The 26,332-nt window shown below is 46.2% G+C and overlaps 1 protein-coding gene across 1 annotated transcript; it reads right to left on the bottom strand.

The window, feature by feature from the left end:
• Positions 1-3,685: 3,685 nt before the first annotated feature.
• Positions 3,686-25,698, bottom strand: LOC146196606 (diamine acetyltransferase 1-like). The gene is made up of 2 exons (XM_084598374.1): positions 25,442-25,698; positions 3,686-4,692 (listed from the first exon to the last, which is right to left on the bottom strand). The coding sequence occupies exon 2, from the start codon at positions 4,612-4,614 to the stop codon at positions 4,105-4,107; it is 510 nt and encodes a 169-aa protein (XP_084454500.1). The 5' UTR covers positions 4,615-4,692; positions 25,442-25,698; the 3' UTR covers positions 3,686-4,104.
• Positions 25,699-26,332: the final 634 nt, after the last annotated feature.

Below are 26,332 nucleotides of genomic sequence, written 5' to 3'. Positions count from 1 at the left end.
TGCAAGCTGAAAAATTGCTAGAACAAACCTTCGACAATTTATACTTAGAGTATGCAGAACAGTGTCGTCCAGTTAAATTGTGTACATATTGCACTATAGGCGCATATGTGACCCTGAAACGTCTTGTTAGGAAGTATGGTAGACTTCTGAAGCAGAACTCTAGAAGACATCTGGCGTTAGCCGGCTAATAACTATCTTGCGTAGCTGAAGACATAAAAATTCTTCACTAGACAGATTCCAGACATCTTGCCGATGATGTCTTCTAGACTAGCACCAAGCGACGTCTTGTAGATGTCTTTGATAGCTCAAGATATATGTGACCAATATAGACATATCAAGACAGCTACAAGATATTCTGTGCTCAGTGGGAAGGGTTCTTGCGGGCTGATTCTGATATCACCCTCCCATAGGAAAGGAGCGACCCGAGTTGGCAGCTCCTGCCCGGGGCATAGGGGTAACGTGAATTCAAATGTCATGGCAGGATGATTCTAATGTCACCCTCCCACATGAAAGGAGAGACCCGAGGTGGCGCTCTTTCAGGTACCCACCGACACTGACGCTGAAGGCTCGAGCTGGCTGGCGTAGCGAAGCTTCCGTTTCAAAATGCAAATCGAGAAAGAATTGTATTGCGCATCGGCGAGTCATCCCTTAATGTGGCACAGCCGGTCTCAAAGGAAGCGCGACCTTATGACGGCATTCCATTTCCACCTACCGCCGCACATCACTGGGCGCGCCAGCTGCTTGCTTACTGCACCGCTTCTGCTACCGCCGTTCATGCACAAGGAAAGCGCGCGCTCGTTCCTCGCCCCGTTCGCATAAGTTGCATCCACCAATACCGATATTTTCACCCCTTATGGATTGTTTATGCAAAGACCGCGTAATCAACGTCTAAGATTTGCCACGTAAGATGTAAATAATATTCAGTATGCGCTCACCTTTAGTGTGACAGCATCGTCGTACGAGCCTTCTGGTATGCTGACGTCAACACTTTCTACCTCTTTAGGACACAAAAAAGGCCTGTCAGGCTACACAGTGCACTTTTTGACGGGTATTAATAGGTGCGTAGGATTATACACGACCTAAAGAGCTGTCATGGCAACCTTCTCAGGAGCAAGTAATCTGAAGCGTAAATAAAGACCCTGAAATCTCAAGCCCCGCCGCTTTCGCTTAGCGCAGAAGCGGCATTAAGAAAGCGTCCTATTTGTCTTCGGGCTGTTCATGCCGTTTCCTGGCGCGTTTGTGCGGCTAACTGGCGTAACTTCTTCGCCGAATACACGCTGTGCTCTCGATTAAAAAAAAAAAACAAAAAAACTTGCTTTTGAAGAAATAATGCAGCTCGCTTGCAACAGCTAAAATTACCGCGAATACTTCCCGATTACAAACGAGGGATATGCTACCATCAAGGCATTTTTCAGAGCAGTAGCACAGCGGCTAAACTGTGAAAAACTTAAACTCCGCCTTTAAGGGCATTACGCGACAGTGTTATTGGCTGCAACCTGCTGCTCCTGTTGCGGGTCCTCGTTCATATATATCACGTGCATGCACTTAGTTTAACCTATTGTCTATTAATCGGTGCCTCTATGCTATCTCACGCATAACACCGCCCGACAGAGAGATTAGGGCAACGCTAAACATTCGCCTTAAGATGCGATATAACCTTCAGCACCGCCTGTTCAATGCCCCCCCCCCCCCCCCCCTCACCCCTCTTATTATTTACATTGATTACAAGGACCCCCGTGAGAAAATCGACGTCAGTGCGAACATTTTTCTCCTGTTCGTGAATTTGTCACGTCGAAATTTTTCGGTCACGGCAAGCGATGGTGACAACGACATCTAGTTTTTTGTTTATCGTACGGATCCTTGAAATGAATTTTTCTTACCGCCAAAAAGCATGTGTGTTGTTGCTACTGTAGGAAGGAAGCAGAGAAAATGCGCTGGCCTGCCAACTAGCTTTAGCTGAGCCGCCACAGCTTCCTCGTGCAGGCAGAGCAGAACTGAGAATGAAAATTTAAAAAAGAATTGGAGGGTCTCTTAGATGTCTCTTAAGAGGAGAAGGGCGAAGGCCTATTCATCATCTCCTGTCGTTTGCCTTTTATCGGCGTTTGTTGCAGTGCTACATATAATTGGTTTACAGGAAAGGCACAGTATCTGTCACATTTTCTCCGGTAAGTGCGAGTTTGGAAGGGACGCCATCGCTCCTGTCGCGTGGCGTTCCTTGGCGCGCATTGAAGTATGGCATTGCAGATGGCAGGAGCGCTAGACAAGAACGAATCTCGCGGAATCTTGTGGAATATGACAGATCTCGAGCACAAACCTCGCGCACGGGATTTCGTTCCATGAGCCTAAAGAGGCTTTCGCCTTAAAAGAAAAGTCGAGACGCATGTCATAATAGTCGTCGACCTTCACCGAAGCGAGTGCACTAACGGCATACATAATAGATACAGATACACCAGTGGCAAATAGCCCCAGCGCGAACGGCGAAGGCCCCCGATTCCCAGATCCGGAGGGTCTCGAGCAACTATTCTGTCCAAAATTTATGGGCAGAGCGCAAATGCATATGTATAAATGCAGGCGCGTCATTAGTATAACACAGTTCGCTAAAAGCCTTAGAACAGCTGGAAAAGAATTCGGCGAACCGATTAAAAGTTTTCTTTATTACTTCCACCTTCTACTCTCAGCAAAATTACCACAAGCTCGAAGAATCGCCACGTCATGAATGACGTCATCATTTCTTAACCTCACCAGCTGCGAACACAGAGCCAAAGCCATCGCTAAAAGAATGAAACGCAAAGCAGTCGATGAAGTTGCTTGCGGACGACACGGAGCAGCTGTCTCGGCAGTAGTAAACGGAGAAGGTGCACCTAAAATTGCGGCCTCAACACGCACCCGTGACATTAGCATTAGTACAGCTGAAGAGGTCGTAATAGCGCTCGCATGCACTGGTACACAGGCCAAAACTATAATCAGCGACAGCAAAACGGCTGTCTGGAATTTTGCAAAAGGACGGATCTCAGAGGAGGCCAAAAAGATTCTTCTCACAAATCCCATTACTAGAACCATATCCATCATATGGATACCAGCACACGAATCTGTCCCTGGCAACGAAGCTGCGCACCTGCTGGCCCGAGATCTCTACCACCGGGCAGCGGTAGAACAGCCCGAATGCAAGGGAATTAAAGATTGCGCTATCACATACAATGAGATAACAGAATCTTACAAATTAGATCGAAAAGTATACCCTCCCCCAGATCGGTCTCTCACTAACAATGAAGCACGCATCTGGAGGCGATTGCAAGCCGATAACTACATCTGCCCTGTCTGGGTTTTCTTAACACAGACCGGGGAGGAAGAAGATTCTAAATGTAAAAATTGCGGACAAAAAGGCACGCTAGATCATATAATATGGCAATGCGCCGATTCCCCAGGCGCCGGCATTAACATTGATAGTAGAGAAGCCTGGGAGGTTTGGCTGCGGAGCGGAGATCCCACCGTTCAGCGGCACGCGACCCGCCTGGCGGCTGAGGTCGTGAAGAGTGCTTGTAACCTCACCTGACCTCAGCCTGCGGGGCCCTCCTGACCCGCTCCCCGGCCTGCGTGCCGGGGGCGGGAGATGAAGGACTCCTTTTCGGTGGAAATAAAGTTTTCATTCATTCATTCATTCATTCATTCATTCATTCATTCACCAGCTGCGTTCAAAGCTGCAAAGTGTAAACATGCAAAGGCACCACTATTCCCATGAAAATTAAAACGCACACACAAGCAACTGACTCAGCCTTATTTATTCATTGATTTATACTGCGGGCAGGGTCAAAGCAGGATCGAGTGTTAACACAATAACTAAATAAAGGAACAACTTGTGAATACACTGAACTCTTGAGCGGTTCAAAACTATGTTATCGAGCTCCTCAGTGCTTACATCAGAAATGAATTAACTATGTTCAAAGGCAACGAATGAAAACGCTGTAAAAGACAAGACAAAGCACACACGGAACCCCCACAGACGACAAGAAAAACAAATAAAGAACACAAATGCCGGCAACAAAGGATCACAAACGGCAGAAAACACGAGCACACGAAGTTGTTCTGTAACCCACATCTAAAGCGCTAAGCAGGTACGTCGAGGCGGTCACAGCCGGAGAACCTGAAGTGCTGATATCCCTGCGAGTTACTGATGTTGGTGGCACCGCGCTTGGCATAGAAGGCAAGTGACGGCTCGTTCCAATCGAGCACCTCGAAGTTTAACACGTCACAAGAGCGTCGAAGCCCGTGCTGCGCTACAGAGCGCCAAAGGGCCAGGCCGATGCCACGTCCTCTGTGGTCGGGGAGCACGTACAGATCCTCCATGTAGGCCACGCGCTCCAGAGTCAGCGGGTTGAAGACGAAGAAGTAGAGGGTGAAGCCAATCACGCTATCTCCCCCTTCTGACGGCACCGTGGCGACGTTGACGTGGGCCCACTGCTGTCCGCCGTCTTTTGGGAATAAGTGCTCCTCCAAGTCGGCGGCGCTCAACTTGACCTGATCCAACATCCGTTCGTAGTCGGCGAGCTCTTGAATCAGGCGCATTATGACGGGACAGTCTTCGCGTACGGCGTTCCTGACTTTGAACGATGTCATTTCAGGAATTTGGTGACGCCCGAACAAAGAAAACGTGCAGCAATCCTTCCCTCTGCAGGTGGTCGTTCGTCCAAAGCACTGCGTTGCAAAAAGACAAACACCGCTGAGCATGTTTCACTTTTCAAAGACAATGTTTCATACAAACCACAGGAAATATATTGAGGCGACCATTTGCGTAACAATGGCTGGTTTAAATAGAGAACGTCGGGCGCTTTGCACCATCAGGCCCCACCCGAAGTTGTACCTATATGTTACGTAGACGATCGTTTGTGTGTGTCAAAAACTTCACGAATAGACATGCAGTTTACCGTACGTCAAGTGCGAACTGTCTCAGTTTTTCGCCATTCTACTCATGAGCCACAAATAAGGCTTACGGCTCTCAATGTGCGGAAAGCCAACTAACACGGGGCTGCGGTACATCAGTCCATCCATAACCACCCCACTCCTCATAAGGCATCTGTTGTGAGAACTTTATTGAAGAGAACTGACATCACCCTTTCCTCTCCACAAGAAAAAAAAAAGCAGCGATAGCAACCAAGTTAGCTATGACCTCCACAAATCATCCAAAACCAGATAAAAGGACATTTAAGACTGCTTAGGTATGTGATAATGCGAAAACGTATACAGGGTGATCCACTTCTATAGCTATAACACGGCCACTGCTTTCAATGTATCATTGCGTCCGACCAGGTCATTCCATAAAGCTAGGCGGCAGGCCATGCTAAGCATCAGCTCCGCGTCCCACTGTGCATATATCGCTTTGCTTCGATAAGCGCCTGCATCCGACGCAATGCTGCTTTGAAAGCAGTGGCCGTGTTATACCTAGAAGTAGATCACCTTACATGGTCGCAAAGGTTACAGGAGCCTTTTCACATTGCACCCTACGGCGGCGACACGTCCGTCACTCGATCCCCGTACCAGTGCAAGCACTCACATACTGAAACCTCTAAGAACGCGCACGCTTCTTCAAAACATCACACGTCGACCCAGCGTTTGTAGTGGGCGCACCGCCGCGCGCCCAGGAGGTTCGAGTCCTTCAAATCCTGTTCCACATGCGCCCGCTCTCCGTACTGAGCATGCGGACGGTTCTTTCGATCAATCGGGATGGCACAGCTTTTGCTTTTTTTTTTTAAACAAAATTATTTCCACCTTCGACCCAAGCACATGCCATTGGCAGAAACGCGCTTGCATTCCATATGCACTGTCGTGACCCCAAGAATGCGGGACATGGGAGAGAGTGCCAGACCTGTGTTCGACACCGCCTAACGGCACACGCCCACTCCCTTCGATCTAGGCAGCTCTTTACCCTCACTCCTGTCGTACGTCAGTCGTTGACAGAAACCGGCATCAGGTGTTGCTCCAATAACTTGCGCATCGAGATCCCTCCGTTGAGCATTTGTGTCAGCCATTGTGATCACAGAGGCAGGCCACGTGCCACATTTCATGTGGCAGCGATTTCCGCAAAAGGGGAAAAGCGCGCGTGATCACGCATTTTTCGCGTTCTGCTTGCTCTTGTGCTCTTAATAGGCGGTAGACTAAATGGTAGAAATGATCGCAAAGACGACTCAAGTACCAAGGAAAGCGAAGAACCAAAGAAAACGTGCAAATTATTTTACTTGTGAATGGAACGACAGAAAATTTGCTTGGTTATCTCTGTTCAACCGATTAGACCGAAAGCATGGGCTTTTTACGTCTTGAGCTCGTATTAACTCAGTGGAACTCCTATTTTTTACATGATACTACCTGATACAAACTTTGAAAACTTTGTCACTATAGGCCCCGTAAGCCGCGCGTGGCTCCATCTGAGAGCTGCTGTGTCAAATAACGGAAGTTTAACTGCGGCCTCAGCAATCAGCTCCGGTGTAAAATATCGACATGCTAACAGTCATGCTTGGAATAGAAGGAAATGATACATAAGTACTGCATGACTTGCCAAGGAAAGGGAAAAAAAAAGCGGCATACAAAAGCGTACACAGAAATTGAATACATACCTAATGTCCCGCGACACTGCGCTGACATCGATCACAGTGGCTGGCGCATACCTTATAATACAGTGGGTAGACGCGCGAGCAATCTAAGCGGCACCTGACGCCAGTTCCTATCTGGGCACGCACGCGTAAGACGGGTGAGGATAGAAAACTCCCCGAGACAGACGAGAGTGCGGACGTGTGCCGTTATAAATACGGAAACCATCGAGGTATGCAAAGGATTAAGACAGCAGAATTATTCTCTATAACCACTACTGTTCATACTTTATATGGTTAATACAGAAAGAAGGCTATAAGAGAGTAATATTGGTTTTAATGTGCAGTATAGATTAGGCGGGAAAATCGTAGAGCCACGCCTCCCCGGTTTAATGTATGCGGACGATAACGCACTGTCCTTAGATTGACAGGAAGACTTGTAAACACTAGTTAATTCTCGTGGAGGCGAAGGGGACACTCTAGGCCTTTTTTAGCGCAATTAAATCAGGCCTGATGGTTTTCAATGCTTCAACCGATCAGGTGCTGGAAGCACAAGGCCATGAAATACCTAGTGACACCACTTAAACCTCGGGGTATGGATAAACGAAGGACTGACGCAGATGCAAAGGCACGAACAGGAAAAAGACGAAAAGATGCCAGGATAAAGAAGCATATAGGACACTGTGGGGATACAGCAGGTATGAGGCGCTGAAGGGTATGTGGAAAGGAATTACGGTGCCAGGGCTTAATTTTGGGAATGTGGCTGTGGGCCTAAAGGCCGAGATACAGTGGAGGTTAGGAGTAAATCAGAGCTGTTGGACGATTTAATTAGTACTAGATCCCTGTGGAAAAACCACGAACGAGGCGGTACAGGGAGATATGGGTTGGGCATCTTTCAAAGCACAGAAAGCTTAAGAGTAAAAGTAAAATACTATATTAGGAACGCCTGAGAAAAATGGACACTAACAGGTGGGCAGCTAAAGTATTTTAATACCTATACGTAATTGACTCAAAAGGGAGGAAAATAATTAGGAAGCAAGGCACAAAAACGGAGAAGAGAATTAAACAACATGGTAAAAAACACACAAGGTAAAAACGATAAATTCTACAGAAAAGTAGCAGAGTGTAGAAATGTATCGAAACTTAAAAAGCAGATCAGGAAGGAATTTTTCTTTGATAACATAATAGGGAGTGCCCTAAATTTTGAAGCTAGATCTGGGTGCCTTGATTAGAACACGCAACCACCAAAAGAAATTTAACCAAGAAGAAAACATATGAATGCTGTAAATATATAGGACATCTTATACCGGAATGTGATGCTATCCGTCCGGATGTCGATGCAGGCGCAGTCACTATCGCCGAAACCCTACGGTTAACAGACACCAGAGGTCGGGTGAATGTATCTACGGTGCAAATTAGCAAAGAGCGACTGGAAGATTGGGTGCTGAAAAGCAGACAGATGACACAAAAGTAGAAGGGTAGAAGTAAAAATTTTGTAAATAAAAATACGAAATAGTTGAATAAATAAAAACATTCAAGGCAGAAAGGGGAAAATAAATTGGTGGTCTAATCCGTGCTAGGCATAGATTATTCCACTGCAGAAATGCATGCGTGCTGACCCATATGTTCGGTCGCCACAAAGCAACATTTTGAGAAACTAGTTTTAATGATGCGTGTGCTGTGTGATGTTGTGGGCAGGACAGCGAGTAACGGCATGATGGGAACTGAAGTAACACATATAATTCCAGCTGGTTACATCGACGCTTCGTGCGATGATGTAATCAACGCAAGATGCACTTCTGGTAGTGGCAGGAATGGGTTATTAACAACTGTTTTGTTTTACGGCTTAAGGGGTTTAACGTCCCAAAACGACTCAGCCTATTAGAGACGCCTAGTAGAGGGCTCCGAAAATTTCGACCACCTCGGGTTCTTTAACGTGCACCGACATCGCACAGCACACGGGCACGCCTTGCTTTTCGCCTCCATCGAAAAGCGGCAGCCGAGGCCGGGATTCGATTCTGCATCCTTGGGCACAGTAGTCGAACGCCCTAACCACTGCACCACTCCGACGGGGCGGTTATTAACAATTGTAACCCCGACAGTTAGCCCATGAACATTGGCAACCACTGCGAATTTAGCATCGACGTTAATTAAAGACGTCGCAAATGATGACGGGATGAGCTGAGGGGAGGAGCATCAGGTGCCTGCGCAGTGCTTGTGTGCACACTCGAATAGCTGCCTGTCAAAGTTTCTCGCTCACACCTTGCGAAGACATTCTCGATCTCCCTGCCCATCGACATCCGAAGTAGACGCTCTCGCTCGTTGCTTCCAAAGGCGTTCTTGTTCGCGTTGCTCTTTGAGGTTCAAAGCTCTCGTCGTCGGTTTTGAAGGCGTTGTTGCCTTTGCTCTTCGATCTGCCATGAAAGCTCATGTCTTTTACATGTTAAGCTCCTTCCCTGGTTTCGGTATGAATGTCGCTGGCGCGTTTCCATTCCTGTGGTACCTCTCATTTCCTCCAGTAGGTGTTCATGACGTCTGTTAGGGCAGACACTGAGCCGATGTCTAGGTTCCTGAGGATTTTGTTTGAGACGCCGTCCAGTCCCGCCGCCGAGATCGTCCGGAGTTGTCTTATCGCGCACCCCATCTCCGCTTCTGTAAAGTCATTGTCCAACTGTTCATTGGGGTGTCCTCCATACATAGGGAGTGGGTAGTGCTAGGTGTCGTGTTGAGTTACAGCGTGCGGCGCGGCTGTACGCCTGTGTCATCATTACTTGACGTCACACAAGGCATTGCTCTCCGGGCCACGCGCGGGAGTTTCAATTTTGATTCAAGTTGGTCAAATATTTAGGGAAATTTGCTAGAGTATTGTAAAAAGTGTAATCGCCTACTGTGATGACCAAGCCTTCTAATATAAATCAATAATTTGCTCAGTACGGTGGAAAAATAGCCAGAGTTGTCCTTTAACGTGCACTGACATCGCACATGCACACGGGCGCCTTGCCTTTCGCCTCCCTCGAAAAGTGGCCGCCGTGGCCGGGGTTCCATCCCGCATATTCTCGGGCACAGCCGTTCAGCGCCCTAGCCACTGCATCACCGCGGTGGACCTATACCATGCTCCCCCTTTCCCTATTTCGTCAGAATCTTTAGTGGCTGAATTATGCACCACAAGTTGGGAAAACGTGTCGAGTACAAGTAAAACGCCGGCACGGCAGCTCGTTTTCCCGGCCGGCTGTGTGCAGACTAGCCCCATTATACACGTAGGTGATTCCCTGTGTCTACCCCGGTGTCGCCAAGGCACACTTCCTGCTCAATTGATTCGATTCTTAGCAGTGCGCACGCATCATCAGCCCCTGAGAACAAAGCGGCTAATACCTATAGTCTGGAGTACAGGTTAAGCGGTTGGTTTGGCTTGTGGGGTTTAACGTCCTAAAGCGACTCAGGCTATGAGAGACGCCGTAGTGGAGGACTCCGGAAATTTGGACCACCTGGCGCTCTTTAACGTGCAGTGACATCGCACAGCACACGGGCACCTTGCTGTTTACTGCCATCGAAAAGCGGCCGCCGAGGCCGGGATTCGATCCCGCATCCTTGGGAACAGTAGTCGAGCGCCGTAACCACTGCGCCACCCCGGTGGGGGCTACAGGTTAAGTGGTGTGTGTGTGTGTGTGTGTGTGTGTGTGTGTGTGTGTGTGTGTGTGTGTGTGTGTGTGTGTGTGTGTGTGTGTGTGTGTGTGTGTGTGTGTGTGTGTGCGTGCGCGCGTGTGTGTGTGCGTGTGTGCGCGCGTGTGCGCGTGCGTGTGTGGGTGTGTGTGCGTGTGTGTGTGTGCGTGTGTGTGTGTGTGTGTGCGTGTGTGTGTGCGTGTGCGCGTGTGTGCGTGCGCGCGTGTGCGCGCGCGTGTGTGTGTGTGTGTGTGTGCGCGTGTGCGCGTGCGTGTGTGTGTGTGCGTGTGTGCGTGTGTGCGTGTGTGCGTGTGTGCGTGTGTGTGTGTGTGTGTGTGTGTGTGTGTGTGTGTGTGTGTGTGTGTGTGTGTGTGTGTGTGTGTGCGCGCGCTGCTTTACTGTGTAAAAAACTATTAGCGTTCCCTGGCTAGGCAAGCAGGAAAGCTAAGGCCCATGATTACTACGAATGCGCAAGAACAAGTATTTCTGACGGCACGTGGCACTCGTTTGTTGAGCATTATACGGTCGCACGACGTGCAGCACATATCGCCGCTTCGATGCATACTCTGCAGAGATGTAGTGTTCCGTATGATACGTGCAATGTACCACAGAATAACGCTGTGCGTGAGCATAACAACCACTCGACGACACCGTTCTACAACGGTTTTGATGAGACGAACTTGAGTTTCGTCGGCTGTGAAAGGGAATCGCAATGTTGGAAATCGCAGGGTGGCTGTGCAGCAGCAGAATAAAAGGAAACGAACGCCTCGTGCATCGTCATTAGAATAACGAATCCTTTAGCGCCGCGCAAAGCAGTACCAACCTTCTCGTGTCGGTGATGGCGCTAACAAGAGGCTCATACCAGAGACGTGCCCCGCAGCTTTTGCGAGAGAAGGCGACTAACGAGCGAGCTGTTGACGCTTGTTCTTTCTGGGTGCCTTCGCAGGTTCCATACATGTGCTGCGCGGCTGTGTTAACGAGCACTCCTTTTCGGCCATTTTTATGCTAGCTGATCCCTGCTTTCTTGAAGACATCTGCTTAACGCTAAGTGGCATTTATCTTCACATGAGATGCTCGTCTTATTACGGTTCTGCCGCATGGGAAGTTAATTAAAATGTTTCGCTCGCTCACTCATCTTGAGCATTTGCCTGAAACATAGCGCAGCCAAATTGTCCTAATGTTAAGAATTATAATCGCGCAAAGAACCCCTGTTTCTAAAAAAGGTTCCGAGAGCGCTGCAGAATCAGCAGAGGAGAAATGCAAATGCGAAAGCCTGAGCGTCGCTTCTGCACACGGTATGCACCGCGCGCTCCTTGTAGAACACAACCAGCATTCCATTAACCGCATCAAAGTTCAAAGGCGTTCTATACTTGGTTCACAGGAAAGGAAATGCGCAGTATGTCTCGCGGGAAAATCTCGCCGACGCGAGATTTTGACAATCATCATAACGTACACTTCTGATCACTATCACGCATTCATTTGGCTCATTAAGTCAGAAACACATCCACTTTCGGTTGGCGTGACGTCACATCCCTAAGACGTCTACATTAGTCGTATGGCTATTTCGACTTTCAATTGATTTTACTTTTACATTTCTGGCTCCCATTAATTAACGAATCATCCTATTGACATTTTTTTCTGCACAAGCGTGTTTCGTCATGTTTGACCAACTAACTAAACTTTCTACTGTATTATTGGTCAACGACAGGTTAAGCCTCGGCCTGCCTTCCCCAATACAGCATCTCCATAAGGTTCTACACCATCATCAGAAGGGTTGAACCTCGTTACCGGAAGGCATTCGAAGTAATTCCGGAGAAGCCTTGTTTTGGGTGGCTCCCAAAAGACTACCACGTTCCGAGACGCTTGTACCTTTCTCAGCTGGTAATATTACAGAGCTGATTAAACTTGTCTTATGAATTCTGAACGAGCTGCAGAGCTCGGATCCACGTAACTTCTAAAGGGTCAGATGGTTTTTTCACCATGCTTTTTCGCAGTGCATGTAGACACGAAGGACGCCCAGAGGACCCAGGTTATATTAGGTGAAAGAACGGATTAAAATCTGCATTTGTTGCGATGTGCATTCCGGAAAAATTCATTCTTCAGTAGAATTTTTGCCTTGGGGTAGTTATTTTAGTGACCGCTTTTGCAGCGGACTTTTTCCAGGGACATTTTTACCTACAACCGCGCCGACACACACCCTCAAAAACGGTCGGAAAGCGGCAGCGCAGATAATGCAAGCAGACAACGGTGCTCGTACGCGTGAGCAGACGGCGCGCCGTCAATTGCACAGCGACTTGCGCCACACAAGCCTAGTGATGAAATGCCACACCTTTTCTTCTACCCACGGACTGCTGCTGCTGCCCAAACACAGAAGCGCAAGTGAAGCGTCGTTTTGTAGTTACCAGTAGTTCGACCAAAGCGCTTATTTGTTGTTATCGCATACTTACCGCAAGAGGGAGAAGCTGCCGAGACCGCAGCCTCGAAAGTAGTGGGTAGACATCGGGTTTGCCTGATGCATTTGATACTAATTTCGTTTATACACGCGTCATGCATTCCAAGTGCGCCAATTCGGTTAGTCAGCTGTCGCTTATCGCTGTTAACCTGTCGCCAACATTTATCGCCGCCTCCTGATGACAAACGAAGTTTCAGTATAGTTTACTCAATATAGCCCATAATGATCTGCAAGCACCAGCCTGCGCGACAGCTACAGGCCTGTACTTCATTACCCGCCCCGAGTCCCAAGGGGTCGATTATTTTGGCCATTAAAAACGACTTATGCCGAGTGTGTAGCTGGAAAAAAAAAAAAATTGTAGAGCGGCACGAGGAGAACTGCGAGTCATTTTAGGGCACGCCGGTGCTTCAGAAAAAAGGTGTCATGAGAAATTTCCAACTCAAATACATTAAAACAAAACAACGGAAATAAAAAATTCTAGAGGGCACTTTGGACCACTAAAGTGCGATGAGGCGAAAGCCATTATAGAGCGATGGATCGTATTACTTCACTACGGCAACTCTATCTCGCTCTCTTCGTTCACTCCCGCCTTCCTCCCTTCCCTTTACGGCGTGGTACATGTGTCCGCGGACACAGCACAAAAATTTAGAGGATCTCTTAGATGTCTCTTAAGAGCAGAACGGTGAAAGTCTATCCTTAATTTTCCTATCGTTTGCCTGAGTTGCAGACATTTCAAGTCGTTTGATATATTGGTCATTTCGTAGTCATAATGAGTCATGCCTGCTTAGTCACTGTAGTCCTTACCACTCATAGACAAGCAGGTTTACTCATTTCCAATCAGTTGTGGTCATTAGTCAACGTTTGTCATGTAGTTTAGAAGAATTTCTTGTTGGGCGAGTTGGTGCATACTATTGTAGAAACAAGTTGAGCACAGAAGGACCCACACAGGAAAAATAAACACAGGTAGGCAGAAAGAGCGCGAACTATCAACTGATTTATAACTTGTTTCTACAATCGTTTGACATACTGGTCGTTTCGTAATCATTAGCAGTAATGATGAGTCATGCCTAGTCATTGTAGTCATTATCACACATCGCTAAACACTTTTACTAATTTCCGAACAATTGCGGTCATTACAAGTCGTAGTTCGACATATTGGTCATTACAGTCATTTTAGCCATTATTAATCATCATTATTAGTCGTTAGCATTAGTTATTACCCCTATCGATGTTTATAACTTTTATTCATTACCTATCACCATCAATCATTTTCATTAATCTCCCTCCTCACACGCCCGCTTTTTGCGACTGACACATCAGTGCACAGATGCGACGCAGATCTTCGCTCCATTGCCTTAGAAAGGTTTTCGCCTCAAAAAGCGAACGCATCCCCTCTCGACGTTAACGTGCTTGCACACGCGCACACAATAAAGTTTGCGTTGACCACGCAAACACGATGCGAATGTGTCCAGAAAGGAAGCAAACCGCGGCGGCGACGTCTCCCCGAACAGTGGCGCCCTCAGAAGAAATAGCGGGCGCAACTGTAAACTGCCCAAAGACGCGCCTGCCCATTGACGGCGGGGCGACGCAGCAGGCCGCACTTAATGCGTTTCCATCCAGCGGCCGTGACACTATGTCGTAGGCGATGATATTGTTACGGAGCACAGTATATCGAGACGACGACGACGTGCTGATGTGAAGTAGTGAAGAAGACGACGCTCAAGCCTAGCTAACTTCGTTCTGTGGTGTGCGGTGTGCGTCTAAGAGTGAACTAGCGTTTACCGCTGTGTTCTTTCCTTAACATTAGGTGGAGGATTGCTGGAAGTACGTAAGTCGCCAAACCTGGATCTCCGTAGTGGCCGCCAGATTGGTACAATCACTATGCAATCCGACGCGACACCTTCTTCAGCGGCACCATCAGCTCCCACCGTCGTCATGACGCAGCCTCGCGATCCAGGCACCTTTTGCGGCACCGACCACATCGAGCCGTGCGCGACTTCCCTACCCCACGTAGCTCAAGTGACGTGCGAAGCTTCCTTGGCCTTTGTTCCTACTTCCGGCGCTTCATTCGGAACTTCGCAGACATCGCTCGCCCACTTACCTCTCTTCTGCAAAAAAAAACGTACCTTTCACATGGGGTTCTGACCAAGCCTATGCCTTCACGACACTTATTTCCGCCCTCACCATCCCACCTGTTCTGGCGCACTTCGATCCTTCTGCACCTACCGAACTGCGCACCGACGCTAGCGGACATGGTATTGGTGCTATCCTTGCCCAGTCCCAGCATGGTTCCTCCCGCGTCATTGCTTATGCTAGCCGCCTGCTTTCGCCCTCTGAGCGCAATTATTCAATCACAGAGCGGGAATGCCTTGCACTTGTTTGGGCGCTGACCAAATTCCGCCCTTATTTGTTTGGGCGGTCCTTCTGTGTAGTGACTGATCATCATGCTTTGTGTTGGCTGTCCTCACTTAAGGACCCCACTGGCCGCTTAGGTCGCTGGGCCTTACGAATACAAGAGTATGAATTTGTGGTGTACAAGTCTGTGTACAAGTTTGTGGTGTACTGTGGTGTACAAGTCCGGCCACTTACACCAAGACGCTGACTGCTTGTCCCACCATCCCGTAGATCCTCCTGATTTGTCCGACCATACTGCTGACGACTATGTTTTGTCCATCTCGGACTTTATCAATATCGGCTCCGAACAGCGTCGTGATCCTGCCCTGCAACCAATTATTGACCAGCTGCGCAACATCCCCGATTCTTCCGCCAGCATGTTTGTACTCCATAACGAGATATTATACAGACGCAATATGCGTCCAGATGGCGCGGACCTTTTACTAGTCGTTCCGGCTCATCTGCGCTCTAGTGTCCTCGCCCAACTTCACGACGTTCCTACAGCAGGACACTTGGGAGTCACACGCACTTATGACAGTGTGCGAGGCAGATTTTTCTGGCCTGGTCTTTACCGTTCTGTCCGTCGCTACGTCGCCGCTTGTGAGCTGTGTCAGCGCCGCAAGATACCCTCGCTTCAACCTAGCGGGCCCTTGCAACCAATTCCAGTGCCGACAGAGCCGTTTTCTCGTGTGGGCCTCAATCTTCTTGGGCCTTTTCCGACATCGACTTTTGGAAACAAGTGGATTGCTGTGGCGACTGATTATACCACCCGATATGCTGTAACCAGGGCTATCCCTACCAGCTGCGCCTCCGACGTTGCCGACTTTCTTCTGCATGATGTCATCTTGATTCATGGCGCTCCACGTCAACTGCTCACAGATCGTGGCCGCTGTTTCCTCTCTCAAGTGGTTCATGACCTTCTCCGCTCATGCGCTACTCGTCACCAGTTCACCACGGCCTACCATCCGCAAACGAATGGTCTTACTGAGCGCCTCAATCGCACACTGACCGCGGGGAAAACTGTTACGGAGCACAGTATATCGAGACGACGACGACGTGCTGATGTGAAGTAGTGAAGAAGACGACGCTCAAGCCTAGCTAACTTCGTTCTGTGGTGTGCGGTGTGTGGTGTGCGTCTAAGAGTGAACTAGCGTTTACCGCTGTGTTCTTTCCTAAACAATATCATTAGGTTTTACGGGATAACGTATATACAGCTCGTTCCGCCTAAAAACTGCCGGCGCAGACGGCGGTCGGGAAAAATCCCGATTGATCGACAGGGTCATGAAGTAACTACATGACTTCGCCCGGAAATGTCAAACACCCCGCATTCCAATAAAGCTAATTAGGAAACAGTCGGAATGAAGCATAAATTTCCAAGCAATTTCTTCTGATGGGGTTATTTCAGAAGACAATTCAATGAAATAAATTCGGGGCTCTAAGCCAGGCCACCTGCGTGCCATGCATAAGACACGAATTATAGTTGTTACCAAGCCTATTGAAAAGCACCTATAGTAAATGTGTTATGGTGCGTATGCCTCACTAACGTGCGTTTGGGACGTGCACTGATGATAAAGTAATAAAAGATTGGTAGCAGCTTCAGTACCGTTAAATGAGTCAGATGAGCGTTAAGTGGTTTTTGCATGGTTTTGTGTGTTTCGTTTGATTTTGGGTTCTACACGTCCAGACTTTTGTGAAGACATATGACGATAGTAGTTAGGCAAGACATGCCATTAGTGCAGTGCAACTATACTCAATATAAGCTATCCAATAGTGTATGACTTGATGGTATAGCACAAATTTTAATTTTGAATTCCGAATATCTAATTACAAGAATTAGACGTGCACTTAGTCCAGTGCAATTATACTGAACAAAATTATCCAATATAAGATGATGCTGTAACATAAATATTAAATAAGCTAATTAATCATAATTATGGAACAAAATTAGTAATGCAGTCAATTAGTCAAGCGGTCTATAGCAGCAGCATGTATGACCACGGCCGGTCTCGAGGGAGAGAGCGTTTCTCTCTTCTCTTACGGCCTCTCCAATGGGGTGTTTCCACCGCCCGCCGCGCCTCGGTGGGGTCGCCACCGCCCCACTGCTGCTCCTCCGCTACAGCCGTTCAGCTCGCTCTTCGCTCCGCCCGCATCGGTTGCAACCGGCAGGTCCTGATATTTCACCCCTTATGGCTTATAGGAAGAAGCCGTAATCAGCTTCTGATTTATCGTGTATGAGCAATAAAATAGTCAATAATGCGCATGCGCGCGAGAGCGCGCGCGCCTTCGTCAGTGCTGTCGCGCACGGTCGAATTAAGTTTCGGGTGCACTTACATCAACACTTTTTGCCCCACATTTTTCACAAAACTATATGTACCATTTTATGCAGTGTGCCTTTGAAAGCTGTAAGCAGGTATAGCGCGACCTGACGCTAGTGCATGGCTAACTGTTCAGTGGATATTCTGTCAACCGCTTGCCGCGCAAGGCGGACTTATTGTTGTCCGATGGCGGAACGAATCACTGCCACATCGGCGCAACTATTTGGGCCGTGACCCTTTTTCCCAGGCATTTCACCCCAGAAGAGCCGAGCACCAGGCCGGGGGATAGCTTGTACCCATTTTATAACCGGTGGGTACCCGGCGGCACCAGGCCGTTTTCGTTTAGAGCAAAAGAGGCACTGACGAAAATTCATAGCACGTCTCAGATTCAGAGTAAGGAACAAAAATTTACGCATACAGTTAAAATTTCAGTTGTCTAGTGAAGTGGGCTGTTCTAGCTTCGTTTAAAACAAATCAGTAGGTTGAAAGTCAGCAGATGTATACGTAATCTCGCGACTGACGCACACGTAGACAGTCGTAGTCAGTTGAATACCAGTGATAAAAAAAAAAAAAAAAAACATTACATCAAGGAATTCTTTTCAATTATGCAGATATGCATAATTGAAAAGAGCAGCAAGCAATAAAAAAATGTCCTTCAAAGTTAACACATTGCACTCATTCATCAAAACGGTACATGCGGCTAGAAAATTAAAGTCTCTAAATCTTTCTGGACGGTTCGTGCACATAAGGAGCTGGCCTTTCGTTCCTGCCTGTCACTTTCTTAGCATAATTGACAAGAAGGATTCTGAGAAATTTCTCACATATTAAAGAAGCGGAACTTATAGCATGGCTATTGTCAATGCCTTCCAAGCAACTCAGCAAAGGTGAGTGCTCAAGTGCTGGCTGGATTAAGATTTGAAGGACTTCAAGGACATTTGTGTGTGGTAGGTGCACGACAGCTTTTTTAAAAAAAGACACAACTTTGTCCAAGAGGGCTACAATCTCTGGTTTTGGATAATGCAGCCCGCTAGAATCTTGTCCTCGCAGAATAGTGTACATGGGGCTGCTTCTTTCGCTGGTTTCAAGAAGGATAGCACAAGCGTCTCACCCGAAGTCACTGATTAACTTCACAATTGATGTATCCAGCGACGTAAGCTAAACCAGAATACTTGACAGTGGGTAATGGGATGACAGGAGATACCATCAATTCTTTCAGTTCCTCGGTCACTGATTGCGGCAGAGCTGAAATGATTTCGTCGGTGTCGACACTAGGTTCCTAGGCGCGCAATACAGCGCGACATACAACTCCTATAGTCACCTCTGAATAAATAGCACAGAGAAAAGCTTTTATATTCATTATTGAGGAGTGTCCCTTGAGTAACAGTGGCAAATGTGTAATAAGCAAAGCATTCTACCGAAATAATGGGGCAGCGATTGCTCTCTAAGGCAGGCATTACTGCACAGATAGTTACAAGGAACTATTAGTTCAAAAACATACTAGAAAAAGAAAGAAAATATTGCTAGGAATTAGGGCTTGAAATAGATTTCCTATTTTTTCATGAAATAATCATAATATCATGTAAACATTTCATTAAACCAACGTTTATTTGCAAAATTAAAATAATGTTTATAATACAACATAAAACATTTGCTGGTCTATAAATTATAGCAAAATTGAAAACAAAACTTAAAAGCGTTTACTCTGACGTTATACTGATACTTTATGTCATGTAAGCATTGTGCAACTTACATTACATTTTTATAAAATTATTTTCATCTTCGGTGCTACCTCGATGGTTTCTCATCTAGCGCTGAAAGACGGTTTTACCATTGTTGTTGTTATGTTTGCCTTGAATTAGGAAGCTTCTATGTGTTCACTGCTCAATCACTTTTTTTATTCATCTTCTTGTACAGGCTTGGGAAAAAATTCAGATTAAGATGAACAAAAGTAGATACCATGCCGCAATACATGTCATATGCTTGTCGAGCGTTTGCTGAGCGACAGTGTTTTTTAATATAAAGACTCCATTCACGTGTGTAGCACGCTGACAGGATGCCGCTGCAGCATCTACCTTCTGTAATCGTTCGTTTAGGGGCTGCACTCACCACGAAACCCGCGGGCGACAGCGCGAAACCAGGCAAATGCCACCCGCCGCCACTGAAGCAGATGCGGAGCGAACAGTGAGCAGGTCGCGCCCCTTGCGGCGGCGGAGAGCGTGACTCAAGGAGAAAAGTTCCCATTGTTCACGCGGCGATTGAGAAGGCCGTAAGAAAGAGCGCGCGCTCTCTCCCTCGGGACCGGCCGTGGTATGACTTGCTGCTAGGCAGGCATGCTCTAGCCTATAAGTGTCACTATCTCCCCAACACTGTGTCATCTGATAGGTGGAAACATCCAGTTCCAGTGTTGCCACCAACTAGATGACTCAAGGTCATGAATACAGGGACACTTTTGATAACAATATGGACATGGACCTTGTCTTTCAAGACCCACTGACAGCAGTGGCATGCCCAGGGACTGCTCCTAGAGGGGAAGAATTACTTCCTTATACCAAAAACAAAATAGAAATAATGCATTTTTTCATTTAGGAACAATTTTCGTGCACTTTGTCGCTGAATAATAAACGGCGAACAACACATATGTTACAGTAACTATGTTTTACCAACTCAGCAATATTAACACTTAATTATTTTTTGTCTTACAATATTGTAATTTGAATGACAGTGCCAGTGCAAAACTAAGTGAAAAGTAAATAAAGCAGACGTCTTTTTTAATATAGCTTTTGCTTTGAAGAACTCAACATATACAAGTGTACTGCTTTCCGCAGATGCTAATTTCACAAAAAAATCAGTCCTCCGGTTTCCTTTTTCTGCAGTCTATGAAAGGAAATGTATCAACACTAAAAACCCTGTGAATGTTCAGCAAGGCAAACCCGGTCAAATTATCCTTGGTCACATTTGCCAGAGGTCATGTCTTCAAACAACAGTGTTGAAAACGCGCTCTTCCGAGGCAAAGCAGACTGGCAGCAAAGCCAGAACCTGCCGTAGAGCTCATAAATTCGGGTACACTTATTCATAGCAAGCATCAAGGGCAATAGACTGCAGATGGGGGCCACTCCTAAGCTGCGTCCATTTTGATTTCCAGCAAGCGTCCTTGCTTTTGCAACCCGATTACTGGGTTGTAACTGGTACATGATACCGGCATGAAAGCCTTTCGATTCTTGCATCGTTGCTCTGACACCTGTCACAGGCACAAGGAGCGAGGTCGTAAACGAAAAGGGTTCATTAAAGGAAAACCCAACCACAGATCTTCAAAGAATAACTGAAGGATTGAAATGAAAACTCTTTGCTGGTAGGTTTCAGGATCTTCAGCTCCTGTATTCTACCCCTATGGTCCACTGCGTTCCGCGGTCATCTAGAACTAGAAAATACAAAGGAATATCCTCATTATCAGCAACATCCAGACACTCCCACTGCAGGGCAAAGGCCTCTCCCATTTTCATCCAATTAACCCGGTCCTGCCCATGCCCACTTCTTGATTGCAATTAGATTGTCGGTAACTCGAGTTATTTCTCTGATCCATTCTGCACGCTTCTTGTCTCGGCGTTACACCTACCATTTTCTGTTTCATAGCCCTCTGTGTTGCCCTAGACTTAAGTAGAACCTTTTCCTTAGCCTCCATGTTTCAGCCCCATAGGTGAGTACTGGTAAGATGCAACTTTTATATGCTTTCCTCCTGAGCAATGCCGACAAGCTGCTAGTCATAATGTGAGAGCACTCTCCAAAAATGCTCTGTTCCAGTATAATTCTCCTAGTTATTTCCCATTCGTGGTTCAGATCTGCAGTTACTACCTGTCCTAAGCAGACATATCCGCCTACCACTTCCTATGCTTCGCTACCTGTTCTAAACTGCTGCTCCTTTCCCAGGCTGTTCAATATTACTTTAGTCTTCTACATATTAATCTTCAGGCCTACCTTTCTGCTTCCCCTAAGTCATTGGCCATTCATTGCAATTGGTCTCCTGAGTTACTTAGCAAGGCAATGTCTTCAGTGAAAAGCAGGTTACTGAGATATTCTCCATCAACCCTGATGCCTAACTGCTCCCATTCCATGTCTTTGAATATGCCCTCTAAGCAAGTTGTAAATATCATCGGAGAGATCATGCCTCCTTGCCTAACACCTTCTTTAATAAGAATTTGATTACTTTTTTTATACAGAACTATGGCTGCTGTGCAAACACTATAGATATCTTCCAGTACTTACCCTTATGGCTCACCTACACTTTAATCTCGCAAAGCCTGCATGACTGCTGAGGTTTCGAGTGAGTCAAATGCTCTTAGTCTTAGCCAATGAATGTTATGTATAAGGGCCGGTTGTATTCTGAGTACCTTTCTATCACCTGGTTGATAGTATGGATATTATCGATGGTAGACAACCCTTTCCGAAAACCTTCCTGATACTTTGGCTGATTGAAGTCCAAGGTTATCTTCATTTTATTAGCGAATACCTCATATGTAACCGATAGTAAGCTGATTGGTCTATAATTTTTCAAATCCTTAGCGTCCCTTTTCTTGTGAATTAAAATAATGTTAGCTTTATTCCATGATGCCGGTATCTTCAGTGTCATCAGGTATCGCATATAAAGAGTGGCCACGATATCCCCTTCATCCTTCAACAAATCTGTAGTTACTCGATCCTCCCAAGTTTCCTTTCACCCTTTACACAGTTTCTAAAACTTTCTTAACCTCATCCTTCATTACTGGCAGAACGTCTGATTGCTCCTCGCTACTGCCAACTGTCCTGACTACTTCGGCTACTGTATAGATCTGTAAGCAGCATCTTCCACTGACCTGAGCAAATAACATGGTGCAACCCACCTGTACTGCTGGACACTACACATGCTGCCACACTGCAACAAGCTAGTGGGTTCCAAATGAAGATAACAAAGTGATGCTTCAGCACACAGTAAAATAGTTAGACAATACGGTTCGGTCTCTGCCTCACCAACCTTGACAGAATGAGAATTTCTAGGTTCTGCCCTCTTTACAGTAGTTATTATACCATTCTCTGTAAATAAGCTCGTCATTAAGCTGTTTAGTCCCTTCGTATCCAAGATTTCTCTGCCTCTGGTGAATTCCGTCTCTCCTCTGGTGCAACAGCTCCGCCACTTGGGACAGCGGCAAGTTACATCAGCTCTGGTTGGCCTGGAGGCAAAGATCATGTAAACTTTTACTCATATGTCTCACAACTTCACCTCTAACTACTTGCTTGGACATGCTGACAATTGTGTGCATGCTCTCAGCTTTACTGGAGTCTATTATTGCACTTATTTGTCCCTTGCACTGAAACTTAGTGCAGTTTTGTGCTTTTGTATTCTTGTGAGGGCATCGCAGCTAGGTGGTTAGCATGTCACACAAGTGAAGCAACGATAAGCTTGTTCATAAAGTAACTTTCGTTCAATGTTTGCAAAACGGAAATTTGCACCTTAGAAGAGGCGTCCATGTGTTGTGGGATGTCAGCGCAAGTTAAAGATTGCCAGGTGGTCGAAATTACTACCTAGCCCTCAACTATGGCTCCTCTTTCTCTCTTTCCACTTCAACTCCCACCTTCCTCCCTACACACAGTTCAGGTGTCCACAGAAACAAGTGTGACAGATACTGCGCCTTTCCCTTCCTGTGAACCAATTATTATAGATTTTTTTTTTTCTCCGCCTGAAAACATTATAATGCGAGTTCTCAGATCTAGTACTTTCGCAACATGCAATGTTAGTAAAATAAAAGAAGCAGCAGGAGCAGTGGCAAATTAATATTATGTGGTAGATGTAGTAAAGAAAGAAAAGGTCAAAAACTGGGTTAGTTCTCATTCAGTGTGAGCATAGTGGACCCACTGATCAATGCCTGTCAAGAAACAGCAGAAGGCAAACATGTTCTGCACTGCGCCTACCGAAAAGGCCATCCTGAGCGGGCCTCTGTGGAAGCAATATTGCTTCCACAGAATGGGCCACTGCCAATTCAAGTTAAAGTATTGTGCCAGGACACTTGACATCAACTTGAAGAAAACATATAGATCAGTGACCAAAAAATATAAACACCTCACGGCTTTTCATACAAGCTAATCACTGCCATAGGCTTCACTCTGTTCAGGGTCTGCACGCACGATCACATTTGTGTTGTGTGAGGAACCCACTACCATTGGGCCCTAGCAACCTCAATGAGGAGATGATCGTAGTGCCAATGGATTTATACTAGGTATTTATATATTTTTCACTTATATGACTGGGATCAATGGTAAAAAGGGCAATAAGGTCTTCCAGAACTTAACAAAAATTCAGGGTGAGAAGGTAAACGGACTAGTTGATGATATTGTTAAGTTTATATACATGTGAATGACATATATACTTGCAGACGCCAACTAGAAAAAAAAATTGGCAAATACAATCATTGGTGCTAGAGATGTGCTCCTGTCCAATTTTCTATGTCCGTATGCTCGCTGCTCCTACATAAAATGTGCCTAAAATACACGCCTGAGGAACATCATTTTCATGAGTAAAGTTTTCCTGACAAGGTAGTAGTACCAAGATGTACTTGAAATGCACAGTTAGATAGCAAATCGCTCAAAACTTCCAGCATTCTGCCAGGAATGCTCATGTCGGCTAGGTCGTGCAGAACCCCGAACCTTCAGGTTGCACCACAAGTTTTCTCTAGATTATGCAGACGGCCCAGCAAGCACTACTGTAGCTAGTGAATACAGTTCTGGGCGCCACTTCTCTTCCCAAAATTTCAAAACACTCAAGTTTTTGCTTATTCTGGGAACCTTTTCAAATGCATAGAGCAGGCTCTGTACTTCTTCAATTTTGAGGCACCTGCCACTGCCTCCTAGTCCTTGCAGACACTATTCTGTTCCCATGAGAAATGCTTCAAGCTAATTCTTAGCTTGTAAACTGGTCAATGTAATTTGTTATCGAGGGTCTCACACTGCAGATCACCGGTTGCACAATTACTGCCATTCCCTCTTCTGTTTCTTTTCTTTTCCTTTAGGGCCTTGTCGCAGGTTCCTTTGTTCTGCTTGACCTCGTCATTCTCCCTGCTTTTCAATGTTTTTGCCCTGACTACCTCGTTACTGTGCAACCCGTAGACCAGGTTACTCATAACTTGCGTTTTCTCTCAATAGTGCACTTCTAGCTTTCAGCACCACTTTCTAGACTGTCTATGGTATTCGCATCAGTGATGGTGGACGAGCAGAATGCTCGGTTTTGTTCATGGCATGCAAGAAATATTGGATTATTTTCTTTCAGAAATATTATTCGGGATTGTAAGCACTACATTTATTCATCCTCTAGATTTGAAATACACACTGATTTTTGAAACGCTGGGTGCTTTAATTCTGTGCACAGAGCAGTACACATGTTTTGTCAGTGAAGAATGGAAGTCATGCAAATTTGCTTTGCTCAGAAGAATAAAATGCTGAGGGCTCCTTGAAAGCTGCATGCATTAGCAGAAAGGCTAAGATGGAGTTAGTATGTGGCGTTCTTATATGTTCAAAACACAGGCCCTGCTTTGTTTAACGTGTACATACAACTCTTTGCAGGTCATCGACTATAGATCAATTTGCCTCACTGAAATCACCTGTAACTACCTCGCGTGGAGTTTCCTCCGGTGCACAAGACTTATGAATTTACCAGGATGCTCCTTGAATGCTCCTCGTGAGAATGAGAACATGCTCTGGCAATAAAAACCGGAGCGTGGAAAACGCATGAATGCCGGCAATGTAGCGGCACCTGGCGTGATGTAAACCGCATCTTCTTGATCACAATAGAAGGTAAAGGCATACAAGTTAGACATATGCATGCACAGTTCGGAGTAAACAAGCAAGCCTAAACGACAGAATAGTCTCTAACACTCAATTATGTCTAACAGCTATTTTACTCGGCGACTATACCGATTATCTCAGCCCTCAAACTCCATAGCAAGGTCAAACCAGTCAAACCCATTCCTTACAGGAAGACACACAATTGCCACTGAAGAAATGGGCGTAGTAGTACATACATTTCGCAGCAGCGGTATGCCAGAGATGAATTCCCTGCGCAGACTTGAAGCCTAGCAGTGATTTCGCTGGTCGCTGTAGCGGGCTGTCTACTGTCGTGCTAAAAACAACGAAAAAGCGCGCGCAGCGATGCCAACAGCTAATGTTAAAAGAGCAGGTGCCAGTTAGCCGCGTAGTCGCGTAGTCGGCGTAGTTTCGCTTGTCTTGCGTAATTTTTCTTTTTTCCTGAGTGGGCAGAATCGAGATAGGTCAGATTAGGAAGAATTTTGAGACAGAGTTTTACAGCATTTTGTTTTTAATACTCAACTAACCAACATGCCGATGAGAAGCATGAGAAAAAAAAAAGCGGTAGATTAGAAGGCAAAGTAAATTAAAGCTAAATTTGTGAACTTTACACGATTATATATATAATAACTAAAACTACAAATACGTTCTAAAAAGTTTATAAGTTTTTTTTTTTTGCTTTTTTGTTTTTTTGCTTTTGACGAACAACCAGAACAACTTGAGGAATAACGCTGACCAATCGAGTGCTTTGGGGCTTTTAAAGAAGTTAGTTTCATTTCAGTTTTGCCCGAATCCATGCTCTACTGGAGCTTCCTAGTTCTTGCTTACCGGCTGCAGGTGTGGACACGTTAATTTGCCCAAAGTAGATTTTTTTTTTCTTTTTTTTTTTTTTTTTTTTTTTAAGGCAAGCTTGCCATAAACCGTATATTATAAAAACCCGTTACAGCAGAGTATTCTTGAAGCGAAGCTGAGCTTGTAAGTCAGGCACAGCTACGCAATGGTGTTGCGAGTCCTGACTACTTCCTCGATTCGTTTTCAAGTTGCGTGCAACCAAGCCGGCGACGTACGCGTACGCGTTGAAGGAGACTTGAAAGACGTCGATAAGGATG

Source organism: Amblyomma maculatum, chromosome 3 (genome assembly GCF_055883805.1).
Source record: "Amblyomma maculatum isolate TAMU_Amacu chromosome 3, ASM5588380v1, whole genome shotgun sequence".
NCBI classification, from domain to species: domain Eukaryota; kingdom Metazoa; phylum Arthropoda; class Arachnida; order Ixodida; family Ixodidae; genus Amblyomma; species Amblyomma maculatum.
The sequence above is the reverse complement of the archived record's forward strand: the minus strand, read 5'-3'. Positions and strand labels throughout refer to the sequence as shown.

Coding starts and splice junctions, on each gene's coding strand:
- LOC146196606 (XM_084598374.1), bottom strand. CDS start 4,614: ATGACATCGTTCAAAGTCAGGAACGCCGTACGCGAAGACTGTCCCGTC.